The 20,980-nt window shown below is 60.9% G+C and overlaps 1 protein-coding gene across 2 annotated transcripts; it reads left to right on the top strand.

The window, feature by feature from the left end:
* Positions 1-2,414: 2,414 nt before the first annotated feature.
* Positions 2,415-17,602, top strand: SYT5 (synaptotagmin 5). 2 transcript variants are annotated; one of them, XM_050927165.1, is made up of 9 exons: positions 2,415-2,496; positions 8,180-8,338; positions 8,555-8,724; positions 10,256-10,375; positions 10,884-11,051; positions 11,788-11,955; positions 12,412-12,526; positions 12,998-13,131; positions 13,706-17,602. In XM_050927165.1, the coding sequence occupies exons 1-9, from the start codon at positions 2,484-2,486 to the stop codon at positions 13,913-13,915; spliced, it is 1,257 nt and encodes a 418-aa protein (XP_050783122.1). In that variant the 5' UTR covers positions 2,415-2,483; the 3' UTR covers positions 13,916-17,602. The 2 variants fall into 2 exon arrangements, with proteins under 2 accessions (XP_050783122.1, XP_050783121.1); XM_050927164.1 differs by having other exon boundaries at positions 12,409-12,526.
* The last annotated feature ends 3,378 nt before the right edge of the window (positions 17,603-20,980 follow it).

Genomic DNA, 20,980 nt, shown 5'->3' with positions numbered 1-20,980 from the left:
GGGACTTGCTGCAGGGGGCTCCCGGTTAAAACCGGGGAGTGGGGGCTGCAGGCTCCAAGGTCCGGCCCCAGGAGGTGGGGAAGCGGAGGGGTTCACCCCAGTGAGAGTGTGACCCTAAGGGGGGGGCTACTGCATGGCAGGGGTCACCCCCAGGGGCTGTTCCAGAGCCGGGCAAGAGCACCGGGCCAGTGGAGCTGTGACGTATGGTATTGGGTGGGAAGCTGGGGGGGTGGCAGGTCGGGAGTGAGGGGCACCAGCAGGGCTGGGGGGAGCCCAGGGCTGGGCTAGCAGGGGCTGCGGGTTGGCAGTGAGGGGCATTGGTACAGTTGGGGGGGGATCCCAGGTTTGGGAGAGCCCCCCAGTGTCTCCCAGAGGCATCAGGGTCAGGCCTGACAGCCAGGGGAGAGTGCCCCCTGCTGGGCCCCCCCACTGCCCCGCCCCCTGTAGCTCAGTGCCCCCTGCTGCCTCCCACTGCCCCGCCCCCTGTAGCTCAGCGACCCCTGCTGCCCTCCACTGCCCTGCCCCTGTAGCTCAGCACCCCCTGCTGCCTCCCACTGCCCCGCCCCCTGTAACTCAGCGCCCCCTGCTGACCCCACTGCCCTGCCCCCTGTAGCTCAGTGCCCCCTGCTGGCCCCCCCACTGCCACGCCCCCTGTAGCTCAGCGCCCCCTGCTGGCCCCCCCATTGCCTCGACCCCTGTAGCTCAGCGCCCCCTGCTGCCCCCCACTGCCCCGCCCCCTGTAGCTCAGCGCCCCCTGCTGCCCCCCACTGTCCCGCCCCCTGTAGCTCAGCGCCCCCTGCTGCCCCCCACTGCCCCGCCCCCTGTAGCTCAACGCCCCCTGCTGCCCCCCACTGCCCTGCCCCCTGTAGCTCAGCGCCCCCTGCTGGCCCCCCCCCACCGCCCCGCCTCCTGTAGCTCAGCGCTCTCTGCTGTCCCCCCAACCCTATTGATTTCCGGCCTCTGATCGATGAGGAAAGTGGGTGAATGCTCCTGTTGCCAAGGCAACAAAGTATCAACTCCAAGCGTTGCTATGACGCCGGGCAATTTCCCCATCTCGTTCCCATGGCACCCGCGGGTGCGACTCACGCCAGATCATCTGGTCCGCTGCCAGTCCCGGCTCCAGGGCGGGGAGCGGGGAGCGGGGGAGGGGCTGGGCGCCCGGACTCCTGGGTTCTCTCTTGGCTCAGGCTGGGGAGTGGGTGTCTAGTGGTTAGAGCAGGGGAGGGGCCGGGCGCCCGGACTCCTGGGTTCTCTCTCGGCTCAGGCTGGGGAGTGGGGTCTAGTGGTTAGAGCAGGGGAGGGGCCGGGCGCCCGGACTCCTGGGTTCTCTCTCGGCTCAGGCTGGGGAGTGGGTGTCTAGTGGTTAGAGCAGGGGAGGGGCCGGGCGCCCGGACTCCTGGGTTCTCTCACGGCTGAGGCTGGGGAGTGGGGGCTAGTGGTTAGAGCGGAGGGGCGGGGCCGGGACGCCCGGCTTTGCAATGCCTAAGGGGGAAGTTGCCCTTCTCGCCTGCAGGGGCAGCATCGACCCTTCCCCGCCCCCCACATGCGATAGGTTTGTTCACACGCTTCACAAAGCCCCGCTCCGCCCCCCCCCCGCCCCCGCACACAGGGCGAAGGGGGAGGGGCGATTTCTCTCCCATCACCCCCGCAGGCATCGATTAGTGTAGAAGGGTTAAAGGCAGGTACACGCGTGTGTGTGTGTGTGTGTGTGTGTGTGTGTGTGTGTGTGTGTGTGTGTGTGTCCCTGGCGCCCCCTGCTGGAGGGGCTGGGCCCTGTGCTGTGCTGTGTGTGTGTGTGTGTGTGTGTGTGTGTGTGTGTGTGTGTGTCCCCCTGGCGCCCCCTGCTGGAGGGGCCGGGCCCTGCGGTGTGTGTGTGTGTGTGTGTGTGTGTGTGTGTGTGTGTGTGTCTGGCGCCCCCTGCTGGAGGGACCTGGACATGCACTGGGTGTGTGTGTCTCTGGCGCCCCCTGTTGGAGGGGCCGGGCCCTGCGCTGTGTGTGTCCGTCCCTGGCGCCCCCTGCTGGAGGGGCCTGGCCCTGCGCTCTGTGTGTGTGTGTGTGTGTGTGTGTGTGTGTCCCTGGCGCCCCCTGCTGGAGGGGCCTGGACCTGCACTGGGTGTGTCCCTGGCGCCCCCTGCTGGGCCCTGCTCCTCACGCCCCTGCCCCAATTGCTGATCGGGATGAACCATTCCAGCCTGGGGATCCTAACCCAGAGCCCCCACCCCCCTCCTGCCCTGCGATGGGAGAGTCCCTCAGCCCCACCCCCTCCTTGCAATAAAAGCCCCCCCTCCTTCCCTTTCAGCCTGTGACGGAAGGGCCCCGCCCCTCCCAGGGATGGCAGAGCCCCTCCCCCTCCCTCCCTGCCACGGGGGAGCCCCTCCCCCTCCTGTCCCCACCCCCCGCCCCACCCCGCCGCCGTTCAGCACCGCGGGGCGGACAGCTCCGAGCCCCGCTCCGGCCGCTCCTGCTCTTCCCCCCGCCGCGATGGAGGGAGACGGTAGGAGCCCCCCGCTCCCCCACATGGGAGCCGCCGACGCTGAGGACTTGGGGGCCGGGGGGGGGGCGGGGGACAGCTGAAGGGTCCCATCGCGGCTGGGGGAGGGGGGGCTGGCCGTGGCGCCGGGCTAGGTCCCGGCTGGGTCCATTGGTGTCACTCTGGAGTGACACCCGTTTACACTGGCTGAGGATCTGTCCCTAGAAGCGCCCGCTGTGTCTTGATGGGCAAATTCGCTCCATAGAGGGCCAGCAGCTCAGCTGGTATCTAAAGGGGTATCACTTTGGAGTGACTCTGAGTCACGCCAGCTGGGGGTCTGGCCCCACTGATCCAATGGAGCTGTGGCCACTGGCCAGGCTGGGGGTCTGGCCCCACCGATCCAATAGAGCTGCGGCCACTGGCCAGGCTGGGGGTCTGGCCCCACTGATCCAATGGAGCTGCAGGCTCGTGGCCCCAGCTGGGGGTCTGGGCCCATTGACCCCAGTGGAGCTGCAGCCACTGGCCAGGCTGGGGGTCTGGCCCCACTGATCCAATGGAGCAGCGGCCACTGGCCAGGCTGGGGGTCTGGGCCCATTGACCCCAGTGGAGCTGCAGCCACTGGCCAGGCTGGGGGTCTGGCCCCACTGATCCAATGGAGCTGCGGGCTCGTGGCCCCAGCTGGGGGTCTGGGCCCATTGACCCCAGTGGAGCTGCAGCCACTGGATCCTGGCCCCCTTGGGGAGTGATGAGGATCTGATGGACAGAGAGGAGCTCACGGCCCCAGGTGGGGGGACCTCGGGGGCGAGGAGGGGGCAGGGTCCGTGGGTCAGACTCCGGGACGGGGCTGGACGGGAAGCGGAGTCATGCTGGGAATTGGGAGGATCGATAGTTCAGCGCGGTCGGCTCCCATCCGGTGTGTGTCTCATGAGACCCCGGGTGTCGGAGGGGCCAGGCCAGGGCCAGGTTCTTGGCTGGCTCCAGGGCTGACTCATGGCAGCTGGCACTGGGGAGGGGCCCGTCTCCTGCCCTGACACCCCAAGCGGGACACCCGCTGACCACCAGGGCCAGGCAGCGGCCGGCGCAGATGGATGCACTGCACAAGGTGGGGTCCCACTTCCCAGGTGAAACCATATCCCCAGCCACAGACCCATGGACCATCCCAGGTCAGGCCAGCTGGGGGGCTGGCCCCTTTGATCCAGTGGAGCTGTGGCTGATAGGGGATGTCCAGTGCTCAAAGCCCTGCCCTGTAGCACACACCCTGTGTGTGGGGGGGGAGGGGGTTGGAGCTAGGACTCCTGGGTTCTCTCCCTGGCTCTTGGAGGGGAGTGGGGGCTGGTGGTTAGAGCGGGGGTGGGGGATCTGGGAACCAGGACTCCTGGGTTCTGTCCCCAGCTCACTTGCCCCTTGGCTGGGCCCCGGTCTTGCAGCGTGTTGGGTTTCGTTGCTGGAGTGGGGGCTGTTGTGGTGCGGAAGGGCCCAGCTGTTGCAGCTGCTCCTGCCTCAGGGCACATGGGCGTGTGTGGGAAACACACGTACGCAGGGAGTCAGAACGGGAAAACCGCACACGCAGGCAGAGACACATGCACCCGCCTGGCCCTGGGCTCCCTGCTCCCCACTAGTGCCCCTCACTTCTGTCCCGCAGCCCCCTGCCACCCTGGCCCTGCCCCCCCCCAGTTCTGCCAATGTCCCTCATTCCTGACCCACAGCCCCCTGCCAGCCTGGCCCTGCCACCCCCCCACCCAGTTCTGCCGGTGCCCCTCATTCCCGACCTGCAGCCCCCTGCTAGTCCAGCCTTGCCCCCTCCCCCAGCTCTGCTGGTGCCTCTCACTCCCGACCCGTAGCCCCTGCTAGCCCAGCTCCAGGCTCCCCACATACACAGTTTTTCCCCTATCCCCACCCCCAGGGAAGTCTTTACACGGTGGAGGTTCAGTTCTTCCGGCCTATTCAGCCATATCGCCCCCCTTGCTGAGGCTGTGGGTTAGGGCCCCTCGGAGGCTGTGCCATAACAGGGGCCCCGTCCCACTTCGGATGGAGCTCACGTCCAGCAAACTCATTTCACGGCAGTGGGAAGTGGCAGCAGGGGAGAGAGAGGTTGGTTGACTCAGAGAACTCACCTCCCAGAGCCACAGAGAGAACCCAGGAGTCCTGGCTCCCAGCCCTGCTCCTCCAGTTCTAACCACTAGATACCACTCCCCTCCCAGAGCTGGGGAGAGAACCCAGGAGTTGTGATACACTGTGTCACTCTGCCGAAGCTACGTGGTTCCCCCAGCCTCACAGCTGACAGGTGGGGACGTGTGTTTGGGCCTGTGTGACAGGATGGGCTTTGTCTGTTGGCCTCTGGGGGCCCCCCTGAGCCAGCCAGTTCCTGCCCTGGGGCCGGATGGGAGCCGGTGCCCCCTAGAGGGGACAGGCCCCGCGCCCCATTCCTGCTTCCATGGTGATGTTTTCCGGTGGTTGCTTTGTTTGATGAAGGCCTGGGCTGACGGGCACTGGCAGGGGGGTGGGGGGAGCTGTCACCCAGCTCAGAACAAGCGGGCATCGGGGCCCGGGGCAGCAAGATTGCATGAGACAGAGAGAGAGAGAGAGAGAGAGGCCAGCGGCGCTGGGTGAGCAATCACAGGGGTGGATGGGCCCACGGCTCCAATCTGGGGCAGGGGCCGGATACCACGCTAGACGAGCCCGTGGGTTTGAGCCGGGGGTGGGGGTCTCTTGTGTTACCCTGGCTCTGTGCACATCCAGCATAGGAAGCAGGCATCTGGGTTTGTGCTTAAAGCACTCGAATGGCAGCCAGGACATCTGGGTCTTTTCCCCAGGTTCAACCCCGCCCCCCCCAAGATGGGAGCCCTGTCGTGGCAGGCACTGCCCATGCCTGCCCCCTCCCCAAGCTGGAGCCAGGCCCTGCCCACCCAGGGGAGCTCACAGCCTGAATCAAGGGGAGTTCATGCTTTCAATTCCATGGGGAAACTGAGGCCCAGGGCGGGACCAGACCCACAGAGAAGGCATCTGGAACTGAACCCAGGCGTCCTGCTGGTGAGGCAGAGGGTGGTGGGCCCCTGCCTGGGCCAGGGGGGAGATGAAGGCTCCAGCCCATGATGCCCGCCCCACGACGTGCAGCGCCGCTCGCTCCCCACCCGGCACTGGGTCAATCCTGCTGCTGGTGTGTGTGTGGGGGGATTAATCCACTCGACTCCATCTGTGAGCTGGGGTGCGGGGGATTAGTGAGCAGGGCCGGCCCCAGGCACTTTAACGGGCGCTAATGGGATCAGAGCCCGGGAGGAGGGGGCAGGAGAGAGAGAAACTCCCCATCAGCCAGGCCCCGCACGAGCCAGCCCTCTACATGTCCCTGGGCACCACCCCATCTCATCGGCCAGCCAGAGCTAAGCACCCCACTACCCGTCCCCGGCGTCTGTCCGGCCGGCCAGCCCCATACGCCACCCGCCCAGCCAGCCAGCTGTGTGCAGCCCTGAAGCAGAGCTCGTGCGGCTCGGACACGTGTCTCCACCACCAACAGAAGCTGGCCCAATAAAAGATGTTCCCTCCCCCACCTCGTCTTTCATCCATCTCCATTCACACCCTCTATCCATCCATTCACACCCTCCAGTCATCCCCATCTACACCCTCCCTCCCTCCACACCCTCTATCCATCCAACCAAACCCTCCAGCCATCCCCATTCACACCTTGCCTCCCTCCCCATTCACACACACCCTTCCTCCATCCCCATTCACACCTTCCCCTCCCCATTCACACCCTCCCTCCAACTAACCAAACCCTCCAGCCATCCCCATTCACACCTTGCCTCCCTCCCCATTCACACACACCCTTCCTCCATCCCCATTCACACCTTCCCCTCCCCATTCACACCCTCCCTCCAACTAACCAAACCCTCCCGCCATCCCCATTCACACCTTGCCTCCCTCCCCATTCACACACACCCTTCCTCCATCCCCATTCACACCTTCCCCTCCCCATTCACACCCTCCCTCCAACTAACCAAACCCTCCAGCCATCCCCATTCACACCTTGCCTCCATCCCCATTCACACACACCCTTCCTCCATCCCCATTCACACCTTCCCCTCCCCATTCACACCCTCCCTCCAACTAACCAAACCCTCCAGCCATCTCCATTCACACCCTCACTCCCTCTCCACCCTTCCTCCATCCCCATCCCCATTCAGACCCTCCATCCATCCAACCAAATCCTCCAGCCACACCCTCCCTCCAGCCCCATCCACACCCTCACTCTCTCGATTTCCCTGCCATCACCTGGCCACACCCAGCTTGGGCGGGGCAGACTATGGCCCCACCTCTCCCACCAAGGGATACAACCCCCCCTGCTCTGCCAGAGGGGTAACCATGATGACCAGCTTCTCTCCCATCACCTGGGCTGGCGGAGGGGGGAGGATAGGCTGGAGGGGATGACACCTCCCCATGACACTGAGCTCAGTGCTGCCCCCTGCTGGGCGGGACCAGAGCGCTTTCGGCGTTGTGGCATAGACCCTGCAGGGCAACTGGCTAATGGGGATTCTCCTCTGGCAATGCCTGGAATCCCCCATCCATGAGCTCCTCCCTGCACCTGGACAGTCAGCACTACACCCGGGTCCGTTTACAGCCCATTATGGAGTCAGGCACTAACTGTGCCTGGTATGGCAGGAAAGTGGGGGAGGTCTAGTGGTTAGGGGGAGGCTGGGAGCCAGGACTCCTGGGTTCTCTCCCTGGCTTGAGGAGGGGAGTGGGGTCCAGCGGTTAGAGTGGGGGCGGTGATCCAGGATTCCTGGGTTCTCTCCCCAGCTCTGGGAGGGGAGCGGGGTCCAGTGGTTAGAGCAGTGGGGGCCTGGGAACCAGGACTCCTGGGTTCGATTCCTCACCCCGTGGAGTGCAGGGTGCAGAGGCAGTTTGCCAGCAGGGAGCAACGCAAGCTCCGTGTCTGTGTTTGTGGCTCAGCCGTTGTCCCCCCGGGCCGGCCCCGGCCCAACGCACAGAAGATGGAGGAGTCCGTCAGGGAGAGCTGCGGAGAGCCGGGCCTCAGTTTGATGGATTGCCCAGTTTGATTGCCCTGCTGCTGGGGGGAAGGGATTCCCGGGCCTAGGTTCACACATTTAGGGCAAATCCTTTCAAGAGTATCAAGCTAATTTGACCTATTTCCTGGATGCCCGACCTCGCCCGTGCGGTTGATGCTGGTGGTCACTTACAAGCACCTTGCTGGGGCTGAACAATGCACACGTATAAGATCAGTACCTATCCTGAGCGAAACTGACCTACAGGTGACCCGGGCTTCTGGTCAGCCAGCGTCCCACAGACCACCCCTCGCTGAGGGTACCCCCTCACCAAGGAGCCCTAGGTTCTGCCCTGCCACAGCTCTGCTCTCGGATTTGGTGGTAGCAGTGGGATCCTGCAGTGCCTACCTCAGAAGCTGGGGGAGACTGCTTGGGAGGGGGATGGTAGCTCCTCCGCACAGACAAAGCCCCTGCAGGGAGGGGTTGGTGAGGACCTCCCCACACAGCAGGGAGGGGTTGGTGGAGACCCCCCCACACAGCAATGAGGTTGGTAGTTAACACCCCAGCGAGATGTATGGAGCACTTGGGACAATTCACATCTCTCTGAGCAATAGGTTCAGGCTCTCGCCAGACTCAGGCAGGGGCAGCGGGCGGTCCCTCCGCCACTGTGATGATCGGCCGACTCAGAGCTGTGCCCTCCCCTCCCCCAGGCGCAAAGATGAATGCAGCTCGGCGATCGGCCATGCTGGCCTCGGAGGTGACCGCGCCTCCCACCGAGCCGGCCCTGAACGCCACCGAGACGCCCAGCAAGGAGAACGTCTTCTCCGACATGAAGGACAAGTTCATGAACAAGCTCAGCAAACTGCCCAGTGAGTGCTCGGGGGATCCCCGCCCCACAGCCCCAGTGCCCCGCCCCAGAGGCAGTCGCATCTCAGCACTGGCTCATAGGTCCCTGTAGAAGCACCCCCCACCCCCACCCCAGAGGGGCTGCGTCCCAGTGCAGGGCGAGGGATCCCCCTGTAACCAGCCCCCCGCGCTCCGCCCCAGAGGGGCCACGTCTCACTCCCACTCTGTCCCCGCCGCAGTCCCGCCCTGGGCCGTGGCCACCATCCTGATCCTGGCGGCTCTTCTGCTGCTCGGCTGCTGCGCCTGCGCCTGCAGGAAACGCGGGAAGGGAAAGAAGGGGAAGGAGAAAGCGAAGGCTCAGATCAACCTGAAGGAGGTGAAGGAGCTGGGCCAGAGCTACATCGACAAGGTGAGGCCCCCACTAGGGGGCGCCAGCTCCCACCCGGCTCCGGGGCAGGGCCTGGCTGGCTCAGGGGGGCAGGGAATGGGGCCTGGGGCCTTTCTCCTCTAGGGGGCGCTGGCTCCCACCCGGCTCCAGGGCAGGGCCTGGCTGGCTCAGGGGGGCAGGGAATGGGGCAGGGGCCTGTCCCCTCTAGGGGGCGCTGGCTCCCATCCGGCCCCAGGGCAGGGCCTGGCTGGCTCAGGGGGGCAGGGAATGGGGCCTGGGGCCTTTCTCCTCTAGGGGGCGCTGGCTCCCACCCGGCTCCAGGGCAGGGCCTGGCTGGCTCAGGGGGGCAGGGAATGGGGCAGGGGCCTGTCCCCTCTAGGGGGCGCTGGCTCCCATCCGGCCCCAGGGCAGGGCCTGGCTGGCTCAGGGGGGCAGGGAATGGGGCCTGGGGCCTTTCTCCTCTAGGGGGCGCCGGCTCCCACCCGGCTCCGGGGCAGGGCCTGGCTGGCTCAGGGGGGCAGGGAATGGGGCAGGGGCCTGTCCACTCTAGGGGGCGCTGGCTCCCACCCGGCCCCAGGGTGGGAAGCTGGGGCGGGGGCAGGGAGGGGGCTCAGTTCTGGACTCAGCTGCTATTGAGCCGCTTATCTCCTGAGCCTCTCAGATGCCTGAGCCCTCGGCCCCTGAGGCAGCAGCCTCTGACCTTGGGGGCTGCCTGGACGCTCCGCTGAGAGGGGGTGGGGGGAGACAGAGTGCAGCTATTGTGGGTCAGGGTTGTATAAGTGATGTGTGTCTGTATAGAGGGGCCGGGCCCTGCGGTGTGTGTGTGTGTGTGTGTGTGTGTGTGTGTGTGTGCATCCCTGGCGCCCCCTGCTGGAGGGGCCGAGCTCTGCGCTGTGTGTGTGTGTGTGTGTGTGTGTGCGCGCGTCCCTGGCGCTCCCTGCTGGAGGGGCCGAGCCCTGCGCTGTCTGTGTGTGTGTGTGTGTGTGTGTGTGTGTGTGTGTGTCCCTGGTGCCCCCTGCTGGAGGGGCCGAGCCCTGCGCTGTCTGTGTGTGTGTGTGTGTGTGTGTGTGTCCCTGGTGCCCCCTGCTGGAGAGGCCAGGCCCTGTGCTGTGTGTGTGTGTGTCCCTGGCGCTCCCTGCTGGAGGGGCCGAGCCCTGCGCTGTCTGTGTGTGTGTGTGTGTGTGTGTGTGTGTGTGTGTGTCCCTGGTGCCCCCTGCTGGAGAGGCCGGGCCCTGTGCTGTGTGTGTGTGTGTCCCTGGTGCCCCCTGCTGGACGGGTCGGGCCCTGCACTCTGTGTGTGTGTGTGTGTGTGTGTGTGTGTGTGTGTGTCCCTGGTGCCCCCTGCTGGAGGGGCCAGGTCCTGCGCTGTGTGTGTGTGTGTGTCCCTGGTGCCCCCTGCTGGAGGGGCCGGGCCTTGCGCTGTGTGTGTGTGTGTGTGTGTGTGTGTGTGTCCCTGGCACCCCGTGCTGGGGGGGCCGGGCCCTGCATGTATAACTGAGGTGTTGGGTCTACACAGGGTGTTTCTCTCTCCCCCCCGTCCCCCCCCCCCCAGGTGCAGCCTGACATTGAGGACCTGGACCCGGCGCTGCTGCCTGAGCCTAAGGACGAGAAGCGCCAGGAGAAGCTGGGCAAGCTGCAGTACTCGCTGGACTACGACTTCCAAAACGGGCAGGTGGGTTTTCCCGTGTGGCCTGCTGAGGGACCCAGGTGTCCGGGCTCCCATCCCTCCCAGTTCCAACCGAGTAAAAAAACCCTTCTCGCCCAGAGCTGGGAATGGAACACATGACTCCTGCTTCCCAGCCCCCACCCCACTTTAACCACTAGACCCCACTCCCCTCTCAGAGCTGAGGAGGGAACCTAAGAGTCCTGGGTCCCATCCCCTCCCTGCTCTAACCACTAGACCCCACTCCCCTCTCAGAGCCAGGGATGCAACCCACAAGTCCTGGCTCCCAGCCCCCTCCTGCTCTAACCACCAGACCCCACACCCCTCCCAGAGCCAGGGAGAGAACCCAGGAGTCCTGGCCCCTAGCCCCTCCCTGCTCTAACCACTAGACCCCGCTCCCCTCCCAGAGCTGGGGAGAGAACTCAGGAGTCCTGCGCCGCCTGGCTGGGGCACTGCTGTGGGGGAAACTCACAGCATGGCCGACACTCTGGGGCTTTTCCCTTTCACCCTGTCCCAGCTGGTTGTAGGCATCATCCAGGCAGCCGACCTGCCGGCGCTGGACATCGGGGGCACGTCCGACCCCTACGTCAAAGTTTTCCTGCTCCCTGAAAAGAAGAAAAAACACGAGACCAAAGTGCATCGGAAAACCCTGAACCCCACGTTCAACGAGACATTCACCTTCAAGGTAACTCGCCTCACTCCCAACCCGCATCCCCCTTTGTGCCCTCCAGCTCTGCCAGTGCCCCTCACTCCCGACCCGCAGCCCCCTCCGTGCCCCCCAGCTCTGCCGGTGCCCCTCACTCCCGACCCGCAGCCCCCTCCGTGCCCCCCAGCTCTGCTGGTGCCCCTCACTCCCAACCCGCATCCCCCTTTGTGCCCTCCAGCTCTGCCAATGCCCCTCACTCCCGACCCGCAGCCCCCTCCGTGCCCCCCAGCTCTGCCGGTGCCCCTCACTCCCGACCCGCAGCCCACTCTGTTCCCCCCAGCTCTGCCAGTGCCCCTCGCTCCTGACCCGCAGCCCACTCTGTTCCCCCCAGCTCTGCCGGTGCCCCTCACTCCCGACCCGCAGCCCACTCTGTTCCCCCCAGCTCTGCCGGTGCCCCTCGCTCCTGACCCGCAGCTCTCTCCATGCCCCCCAGCTCTGCCGGTGCCCCTCACTCCCGACCCGCAGCCCACTCTGTTCCCCCCAGCTCTGCCAGTGCCCCTCGCTCCTGACCCGCAGCCCACTCTGTTCCCCCCAGCTCTGCCGGTGCCCCTCGCTCCTGACCCGCAGCTCTCTCCATGCCCCCCAGCTCTGCCAGTGCCCCTCACTCCTGACCCACAGCCCTCTCTGTGCCCCCCAGCTCTGCTGGTGCCCCTCACTCCCGACCAGCAGCCCCGCTGGGGGAGGGGCACTGCTGAGCTCTCCCCTCGCCCCCCAGATCCCCTACATGGAGCTGGGCGGGAGGACCCTGGTCATGGCCGTCTACGACTTCGACCGGTTCTCCAAGCACGACGCCATCGGGGAGTTGCGGGTGCCTATGAGCAGCCTGGACCTGGCCCAGCCCATCGAGGCCTGGCGGGACCTGCAGTCCGCGGAGCGGGAGGAGGTGAGGCCCCACCCACGGGCTCTGTCACCTGGCAACGCCGGGGGGGGCTCTGGGGGGTGGGATGCCCGGTGGGGAGGGGGGATCTGGGGGTTGGGATGCCTGGGGGGGGAGGGTGGTTCTGGGACTTGGGATACCCTGGGGGGAGGGGGGCTCTGGGCGGTGGGATGCTCGGGGGGAGGGGGGTCTGGGGGGTGGGATTCCCTGGGGGCAGGGGGCTGTGGGAGATGGGATCCCTGGGGGGAGGGGGGCTCTGGGTGTTGGGATGCCCGGGGGGAAGGGCAGTTCTGGGGCTTGGGATTCCCTGGGGGGAGAGGGGCTGTGCAGGATGAGATGGGGAGGGAGCATTGGCTAATGTGGCAGAGGGGGTCCCTAGACGTAGGATTCCTGGGGGGTGGGGAAGCTGCAGTCCAGCCCTCCTAGTCTGACTGTTCCCCCCCTCCCCATGCCTCACAGCAGGAGAAGTTGGGGGACATTTGCTTCTCCCTGCGCTACGTCCCCACGGCCGGGAAGCTCACGGTCATTGTTCTGGAAGCCAAGAACCTGAAGAAGATGGATGTGGGGGGGCTGTCAGGTGAGATAGCGCTGTGAGCTTCCTCCCAGCAGTGCCCCATCTGGGGACCCCGGCACTGCGAGCTTCCTCCCAGCAGTGCCCCATCCGGGGACCCCGGCACTGCGAGCTTCCTCCCAGCAGTGCCCCATCCGGGGACCCCAATGCTGCAAACTTTTCCCCAGCAGTGCCCCAGCTGGAGACCCCTGTGCTGCGAGCTTCCCCACAGTAGTGCCCCAGCCAAGGCCCCGTCTCTGCCCGCAGTGAGTCAGGCTCACGCCTGGGGGTACAGGGGGTCAAGCTCTATTGACACCCTGGCCTCGGGGCTCAGGAAACTTACTGGGGTGCTTGAAGCTGCGGGACCTAGGAATTGTGGGATAGCTACCTGGAGGGTCACCTGACTGGCCCAGCTTGGGGGCAGGACAGGGGGTTGCTCATCAGGCCCAGATGGGGTCTGGGGTCTCTGTTCTGAACGGTCTCCCCTTCACCCCCCAGATCCCTACGTGAAAATCCACCTGATGCAGGGGGGAAAGCGGCTGAAGAAGAAGAAAACGACCATTAAGAAAAACACTCTGAACCCCTATTATAACGAGTCCTTCAGCTTCGAGGTTCCCTTTGAGCAGATCCAGGTGAGTCCCCCCCCCACCCGCAACTCTGAGCCAGCCAGCTCCTGTCCTGGGGCCGGATGGGAGCTGGCGCCTCCTAGAGGGGAAAGGCCCCTGTGCCCCATTCCCTGCCCCCTTGAGACAGCCCGTCCCTGCTCTGGGGCTGGATGGGAGCTGGCACCTCCTAGAGGAGAAAGGCCCCTGTGCCCCATTCCCTGCCCCCTTGAGACAGCCCATCCCTGCTCTGGGGCTGGATGGGAGCTGGCACCTCCTAGAGGAGAAAGGCCCCTGTGCCCCATTCCCCGCCCCCTTGAGACAGCCTGTCCCCGCTCTGGGGCCGGATGGGAGCCGGCGCCCCCTAGATGGGAGCAAGCACCCTTCTCTCACCTGCTTGAGGTGGATATTACTGCTGTGGGGGAAGATCACAGCACTGTGGGGGATCCCAAGCTGGGGGCACTGCTGCAGGGGAGCTCGCAGCATGGCACGGGAAATCCCTGGCTAGTGGCACCGCTGCTGGGGAAGTTCACCGCCCTGACCGATCCCCAGCTGGGGCACCGTGGTAGGTGTCTTCATCGTGGCGCCTCTCCTCCCCTGGCAGAAAGTCCAGGTTGTTCTCACCGTCCTGGATTACGACAAGCTGGGGAAGAACGAGGCCATTGGGAAGGTCTTCGTGGGCTGCAACGCCACCGGAACGGAGCTCCGTCACTGGTCTGACATGCTGGCCAATCCTCGGCGCCCCATCGCCCAGTGGCACACCCTGCAGACGGAAGAGGAGGTGGACGTGGTCGTTGGCAAGAAGACCTCCTGATGCCCCCTCTCCACCCCCCATCCTGGCCTAGCCAGTGGGCAGCCGTCCCATCTCCCGTCCTGAGCGAGTGGGAACGTGTGGGTGAGGCGCCTCTGGAGAATGCGTGTGTGGGGTTGCCTGTGAGCCTGTTTCCTCTTTCAGAGCTGTTCCTGTTGAAACATCTTCGAGCAAACCTTCTGTTTCTGATCCGCTGTGTGAACCGTGAGGTTTGCGTTGTGTCGAGAAGCTGGTGAGATGTCTACTACAGGGTTACTATAGGTTTACTATGGGTTTACTATGAGGTTACTGTGGGGTTACAATAGGACTGCAGTAGGTTTACACATCATGTTGTGCTGCCACATTTGAAAACTGGGTCTTGTGTGTAAACCTATTGTAAATCTGTTTACTAATAGCTTACAACAGGTTTACTTTAGGGCTACCATAGCTTTGCACAGGTGGACGTCATAGTATGGTGACACACTTGAAAGCAGGACTGCATGTAAATCTCTTGTAAATCTGTAGCAGAGGCATCCTAAAGATTTCCACCTTTGGATCTCGCAAGTCTCCTGTGCGAAACTATTGTAGCTGTGTTTACTAAGGGTTTACAATATACTTATATACTTGGATGCTATAGCACAGTGCCACCTTTGAAAATTACGCTTAACGTGTAACCCTATCAGAGATTTGATTCCTCTATGTTTACTAATGGTTTACAGCAGATTCACTCGATGGTTACACTTAGCTTCACGTGCCATATTTTAAAACTGGACTTCATGTGTAATCCTGTTGTAAATCTAGTCATAATAGCTTGACGAATGATTGGCTCTAGGTTCACTTACAGCTTTACGCAATGTGTTTATTATAGGCTTACAAGATCTTTACTATGCGTTTCACACAGGTATACTTTGGGTTTACTACAGGTTCATGACAAGTTTACTATAGATTTGTTGTGGGCTTATGATAGGTTTAATAGAGGGTTACAACAGGTTTACGGAGAGGGTTACAACAGATTTACTATTACTTTACGTTTTACTGAACAATATTTATGTTACGACTACATTTTATTGTAGGCTTACAATGGGTTTACAACAGGTTCACTAGAGACTTACAACAGGTTCACTATGGCTTTACTACTAACTGGCAAACATGTTTATTATAGGTTTACAGCAAGTTTGCTATTTGTTTACAAACATGGGTTTGCAACAAGTTCACTATGGGTTTCCAGCAGGTTTACTGTTGTTTTACAAACGTGTTTACTGTAGACTTACAACAGGTTTGCTCTATGTTTACTATAGGCTCACACGGAGTTTACTGTGGGTTTAGAACAGGTTCACTACGGATGTACCAGATGTTTACAACAAGTTTACCATTGGTTTACAAACATATTTTCTATAATCTTACAACAGGTTTTCTATATGGCTACTACAGGCTAGCAGTGACTTTACTACGGGTTTACAACAGGTTCACTATAGACTTACATGTTTACGATAGCTTTGCAGCAGATTCCCGGTGGGTTTACGACAGGGTCTCTATGGGTTCACAGCAGGTATACTATTGGTTTACAAACATGTTTATAATAGGCTTACAACAGGTTTACAACAAGTGTCCACGAGGGCCAACATTCAGATACACATGCCTTGCTCATATCGTCCCTCCTCTGGCTCCTCATGGTGCCCATTGGACAATCGGTCCTTGGGCATTTAAATCTACTGGAAGCTTTACACATGAGACCCAGCCTCCAAATGCAGGCCCCATTCCTATGCAAGCCCCAAAATAGGACCATTCCTTTAAGGCACCAGCATCGAAGAGCTCAGCTCCTGCTTTCCCAGTGCCCAGTGGGATTATTACCTGGCTCGGTATAAGCCACCTCCGTTGATGTTTTGTTTTGTGTTGTTTTCTGCTCAGCTTGTGCCAATGAAATCAGGCCGATCCGATTCCCCACCTGGTTCCTGTTGTACCAAACCTTGCTGCTGTTCATTGATACTTGCACTTGTTAGCTAATTAACGTCCTTGGGTGGGGGGAGGGGACTTGGTATGATCACCCCTGGCTTGGGGAAAGTTAGAGCAGGGCGGGCTGGGAGCCAGGACTCCTAGGTTCTGTTCCCGGCTCTGGGAGGGGAGTGGGATCTAGTGGTTACAGTGGGGGGACCTGGAGTCAGGACTCCTGGGTCCTATTCACCATCTGACCTCTGGCAAGCCACTTCCTCTTCATACACTCCTAAAATCAGTCTGAAGCCCTCAGATGCAAGACTGCTATGTATTAGTACAACGACCTCTTGGCTTTCGCTGCCCAGATGTCTCCTGCTTGACCCCAGAGCCACCTTTCTCCTCGTGCCCCATCTGGCTCCATTTTAGTTCACAGGGAGCTTGGCTCTATTTCGTTACTAACAGCTTCCTCCAGCTATTAGTCTCCAAAGCAGAATCTCTCATTCCCGCCCTGTCCAGGGATTTCTGTTCCCAGCAAAATGAGCCCAAGAAGAGGGACACCTCACCAGGCCAAGAACAGTCAAGTGTAGGGGGGCGGTGGCCATTTTTTCTCTCATATTGACCAAGGTAGCATGTTTGGTACTATTCTCCGACTGTAGAATTAGCACCCTTTGGGGACTAAGAAATGCCTTCCATCCCCCCTATTTAAATCTTATCCCCTCCGTCTCCTCTCTCTGGTCCCAAATTTTAGTGACGGGCATGGTCGTAGGCGTGATTGTGGCGTAATTCCATTGGCCAAGCCCTTGTTAGCTGGATAACTGTCCATCACCTTCTCCCCACCCTCCACCCCCAGTCTCAACTTTTAGCCATAAACAAAGTGAAGAGCAAGATGACCTCTGCTTGAGATGGCCTTTGTCAAGATGGATGGAGGCATTAAATTACTTCCACTGACCAGTCCCTTATATCTCTCCATCTCTCTTTATCCCCCGGCCCCAACTTCTAGCAAAAACCAGAGAGATTATCAAGAGGGTGGCCGTTTGAGATGATGACCACCATTCAAGATGGTGGCCACTCAAGATGAGGGGGTGACCATTCAAGAGGGTGGCCATTTGAGATGATGACCACCATTCAAGATGGTGGCCACTCAAGATGGGGGGGGTGACCATTCAAGAGGGTGGCCATTTGAGATGATGACCACCATTCAGGATGGTGGCCACTCAAAATGGGGGTGACCATTCAAGAGGGTGGCCATTTGAGATGATGACCACCATTCAAGATGGTGGCCACTCAAGATGGGGGGTGGCCATGCCACGTGATGGTGAACTGTGAGGTAATACTAGTCTCCCCAATCTGCTTTCCACCCTAAGTCCCAACTTCTGGCAACAACCGGTGTGTAAATGCCCGGAGCAAGATGGTCTCTGCCAAGTGTTGAAGAGATGCTGTGTCCTAGCCCCGTCCGGGAACCCCTTGTTCGTGGTTCAAGACGACCGCCCCACCTCCGTAACAATGGGTGGGCCAAGAACTAGCTGGCTGCCACCGTGCCGTGATAGACATGCTGTAGGATAATGGCAGTCAGGATCGTGTACAGGCCAAAGAGAAGTGTTTGTGACCTATGACGTGTGTGGATTCTAGCCCCACCCTCCCATTTTGAGGAACCTCCCAATCCCCACCCCTTCGCGGTGCTGTCCTTTATAAGCCGCACCCCTTTTGAACAGGTTTTCATATCGATGTCTTTGGCCGCGTGTCTGCTCAGAAATAAATCGAGGAGCTCTTATCTTTCAACGGCGTGTTCCTCATTGTCTCCGACAGGGAAGCGGGGAGGTAAAAGTTAAGTTGCCCTTGATTGACGCCGGGGCGGGTGAGAGCAGACTCAGCTACGTGTGACTCCAATCAGCTTTCTCCTTATCACGCACCCGGTTGATAGCCCCACCGCTCACCGGAGACCCTACCCCGACCAACCGGCACGCAGGTCCCAACGTTCACAAGTAACCCAACAATAACGCGCTAGGCCCGGTTCTCACAAAAGACCCTATAATGACAAACCAGCCCAGAGCTCACGGGAGACCCTACAATAACAAAGCAAGGTTTGAAGAGCTGCGGGCCAGGCAAGCCTGACACATACTCTCCTGGTTGCGGCTGCATGACCAGGACATTCACAGCTGCTGCCGGTAGCTATATTTTGTAATCCCAGCAAAGGGCGGGAGAACAGGTGTTAGCCACCGGCCAGGCCCTGCCTGCTTAGGAACCCCAGCCTGGGGCCTGCTGATCCGGAGCAAATTATGATATTAAATTCTCTGTCCCCCAGCAAATCCCTTGCCAATCCAAGAGCAACCAAGGGCTTTAGAGGAAGATGAAAATCTCCTTTCCTTCCCAGAGATGTAATTCATTGTGTGCCGTTAAGGGGCGGGGAGGGAGTGGGACAGAGGGAGGATGAGAGGGATGCAGGGAAAGAGGGAAGGAAGAAAAGAAAGTCCACTAGGTGTGCCTAGGGCTGGCGGGCGGGCTAGCGAAATGAACCGATCCAAAGAGGCGTGTGTGTGGGGAGTCGATAGACCGACAGATCGGATAGACGAGTGGCTAGCGCAGGGGTTCACAACTTTTTCCTTTCTGAGCCCCTCAACACGCTATAAACAATCCACGGTTCACTTGTGCTACAACAACTGATTTCTGCGTCTCAAACCCACGACCTTACGGGGTAGCCAGCGGGGCAATTGCTCAGCCTTCGCTTCAGCCCCGGGGGACCCCGGGTTTCAGTCCCATGCGGTGGGGCGGTGGCTGCCGCCCTGGGCCCCAGCGAGCCTGACCCTGCTCTGCATGGCGGCCTCCCCAGGTGAGAACTGCTGGTCTAGACTCAGCGCATAGGTAGATGGACTGGGTTAGACAGAGGTGGGTGTATGGGGTTGGATAGATAGATAGATAGAGGGGGCGTATGAGGATAGATAGATGGGGGGTGGATGGAGATAGATAGAGGGGGTGGATGGGGATGGATAGATGGATGGGGTGGCTGGCGATAAATAGATAGACAGAGGGGGAAGATGGGGATGGATAGATAGATAGAGGGTGTGGCTGGGGATGGATAGATAGAGGGGGTGGATGGGGATAGATAGATAGATGGGGGGGTGGATGGGGATAGATAGATAGATGGGGGGGTGGATGGGGATGGATGCATAGATAGAGGGGGTGGATGGGGATAGATAGAGGGGGTGGATGGGGATGGATGGATAGATAGATAGATAGATAGATAGATGGGGGGGTGGATGGGGATGGATAGATAGATGGGGTGGATGGGGATAGATAGAGGGGGTGGATGGGGATGGATAGAGGTGGTGGATGGGGATAGATATATAGAGGGGGTGGATGGGGATGGATAGATAGATAGAGGGGGCGGATGGGGATAGATAGAGGGGGTGGATGGGGATGGATAGAGGGGGTGGATGGGGATGGATAGATAGATAGATAGATGGGGGGGTGGATGGGGATGGATAGATAGATGGGGCGGATGGGGATAGATAGAGGGGGTGGATGGGGATGGATAGAGGTGGTGGATGGGGATGGATAGATGGATGGGGATAGATAGATAGATAGATAGATAGATAGATGGGGGGGTGGATGGGGATAGATAGATAGAGGGGGTGGATGGGGATGGATAGATAGATAGAGGGGGCGGATGGGGATGGATAGATAGATAGAGGGGGTGGATAGATAGATAGAGGGGGCGGATGGGGCTGGATAGATAGATGGGGGGCGGATGGGGATGGCTAGATAGATAGAGGGGGTGGATGGGGATGGATGGATAGATAGATGGGGATGGATAGATAGATAGAGGGGGTGGATGGGGATGGATAGATAGATGGGGGGCGGATGGGGATGGATAGATAGAGGGGGTGGATGGGGATGGATAGATAGATAGATGGGGATGGATAGATAGAGTGGGCAGATGGGGATGGATAGATAGATAGAGGGGGTGGATGGGGATGGATGGATAGATAGATGGGGATGGATAGATAGAGGGGGCGGATGGGGATGGATAGATAGATAGAGGGGGTGGCTGGGGATGGATGGATAGACAGATAGATGGGGATTGATAGATGGGGGGGGCGGATGGGGATGGATAGATAGATAGATAGAGGGGGTGGATGGGGATGGATAGATAGATGGGGATGGATAGATAGATGGGGGGGCAGATGGGGATGGATAGATAGATAGATAGAGGGGGTGGATGGGGATGGATAGATAGATGGGGATGGATAGATAGATGGGGGGGCAGATGGGGATGGATAGATAGAGGGGGCGGATGGGGATGGATGGATAGATAGAGGGGGCGGATGGGGATGGATAGATAGATGGGGATGGATAGATAGATGGGGGGGCGGATGGGGATGGATAGATAGATAGATAGAGGGGGTGGATGGGGATGGATGGATAGATAGAGGGGGCGGATGGGGATGGATGGATAGATAGAGGGGGTGGATGGGGATGGATAGATAGATGGGGATGGATAGATAGATGGGGGGGCGGATGGGGATGGATAGATAGATAGATAGAGGGGGTGGATGGGGATGGATAGATAGATGGGGATGGATAGATAGATGGGGGGGCAGATGGGGATGGATAGATAGAGGGGGCGGATGGGGATGGATGGATAGATAGAGGGGGCGGATGGGGATGGATAGATAGATAGAGGGGGCAGATGGGGATGGATAGATAGATAGAGGGGGTGGCTGGGGATGGATGGATAGACAGATAGATGGGGATGGATAGATAGAGGGGGCGGATGGGGATGGATGGATAGATAGAGGGGGTGGCTGGGGATGGATGGAGAGATGGGGGGTGGATTAAGGGGGAAGGATGGACACAGGGCTGGGCGGGGGAAGGGGTCAGACATGGGGCTGGATTGGGAGAGGAGAGGGGGGCCGGACAGAGGAGGGATGGGGGGGGAGGGCTCAGCCCCATGGCGAGGTTCGGGCTGTGGCGCACGGGGCGGGGTCTCCGGGGCAGAAGGGGCGGGGCTCCCCGAGGGGCGGGGTCTCCGGGGCAGAAGGGGCGGGGCTCCCCGAGGGGCGGGGTCTCCGGGGCAGAAGGGGCGGGGCTCCCCGAGGGGCGGGGTCTCCGGGGCAGAAGGGGGCGGGGTGTGGCCCTGGGTGGGGGCGGAGGCTCCAG

This window comes from Gopherus flavomarginatus, chromosome 18 (genome assembly GCF_025201925.1).
Source record: "Gopherus flavomarginatus isolate rGopFla2 chromosome 18, rGopFla2.mat.asm, whole genome shotgun sequence".
NCBI classification, from domain to species: domain Eukaryota; kingdom Metazoa; phylum Chordata; order Testudines; family Testudinidae; genus Gopherus; species Gopherus flavomarginatus.
The sequence above is the reverse complement of the archived record's forward strand: the minus strand, read 5'-3'. Positions and strand labels throughout refer to the sequence as shown.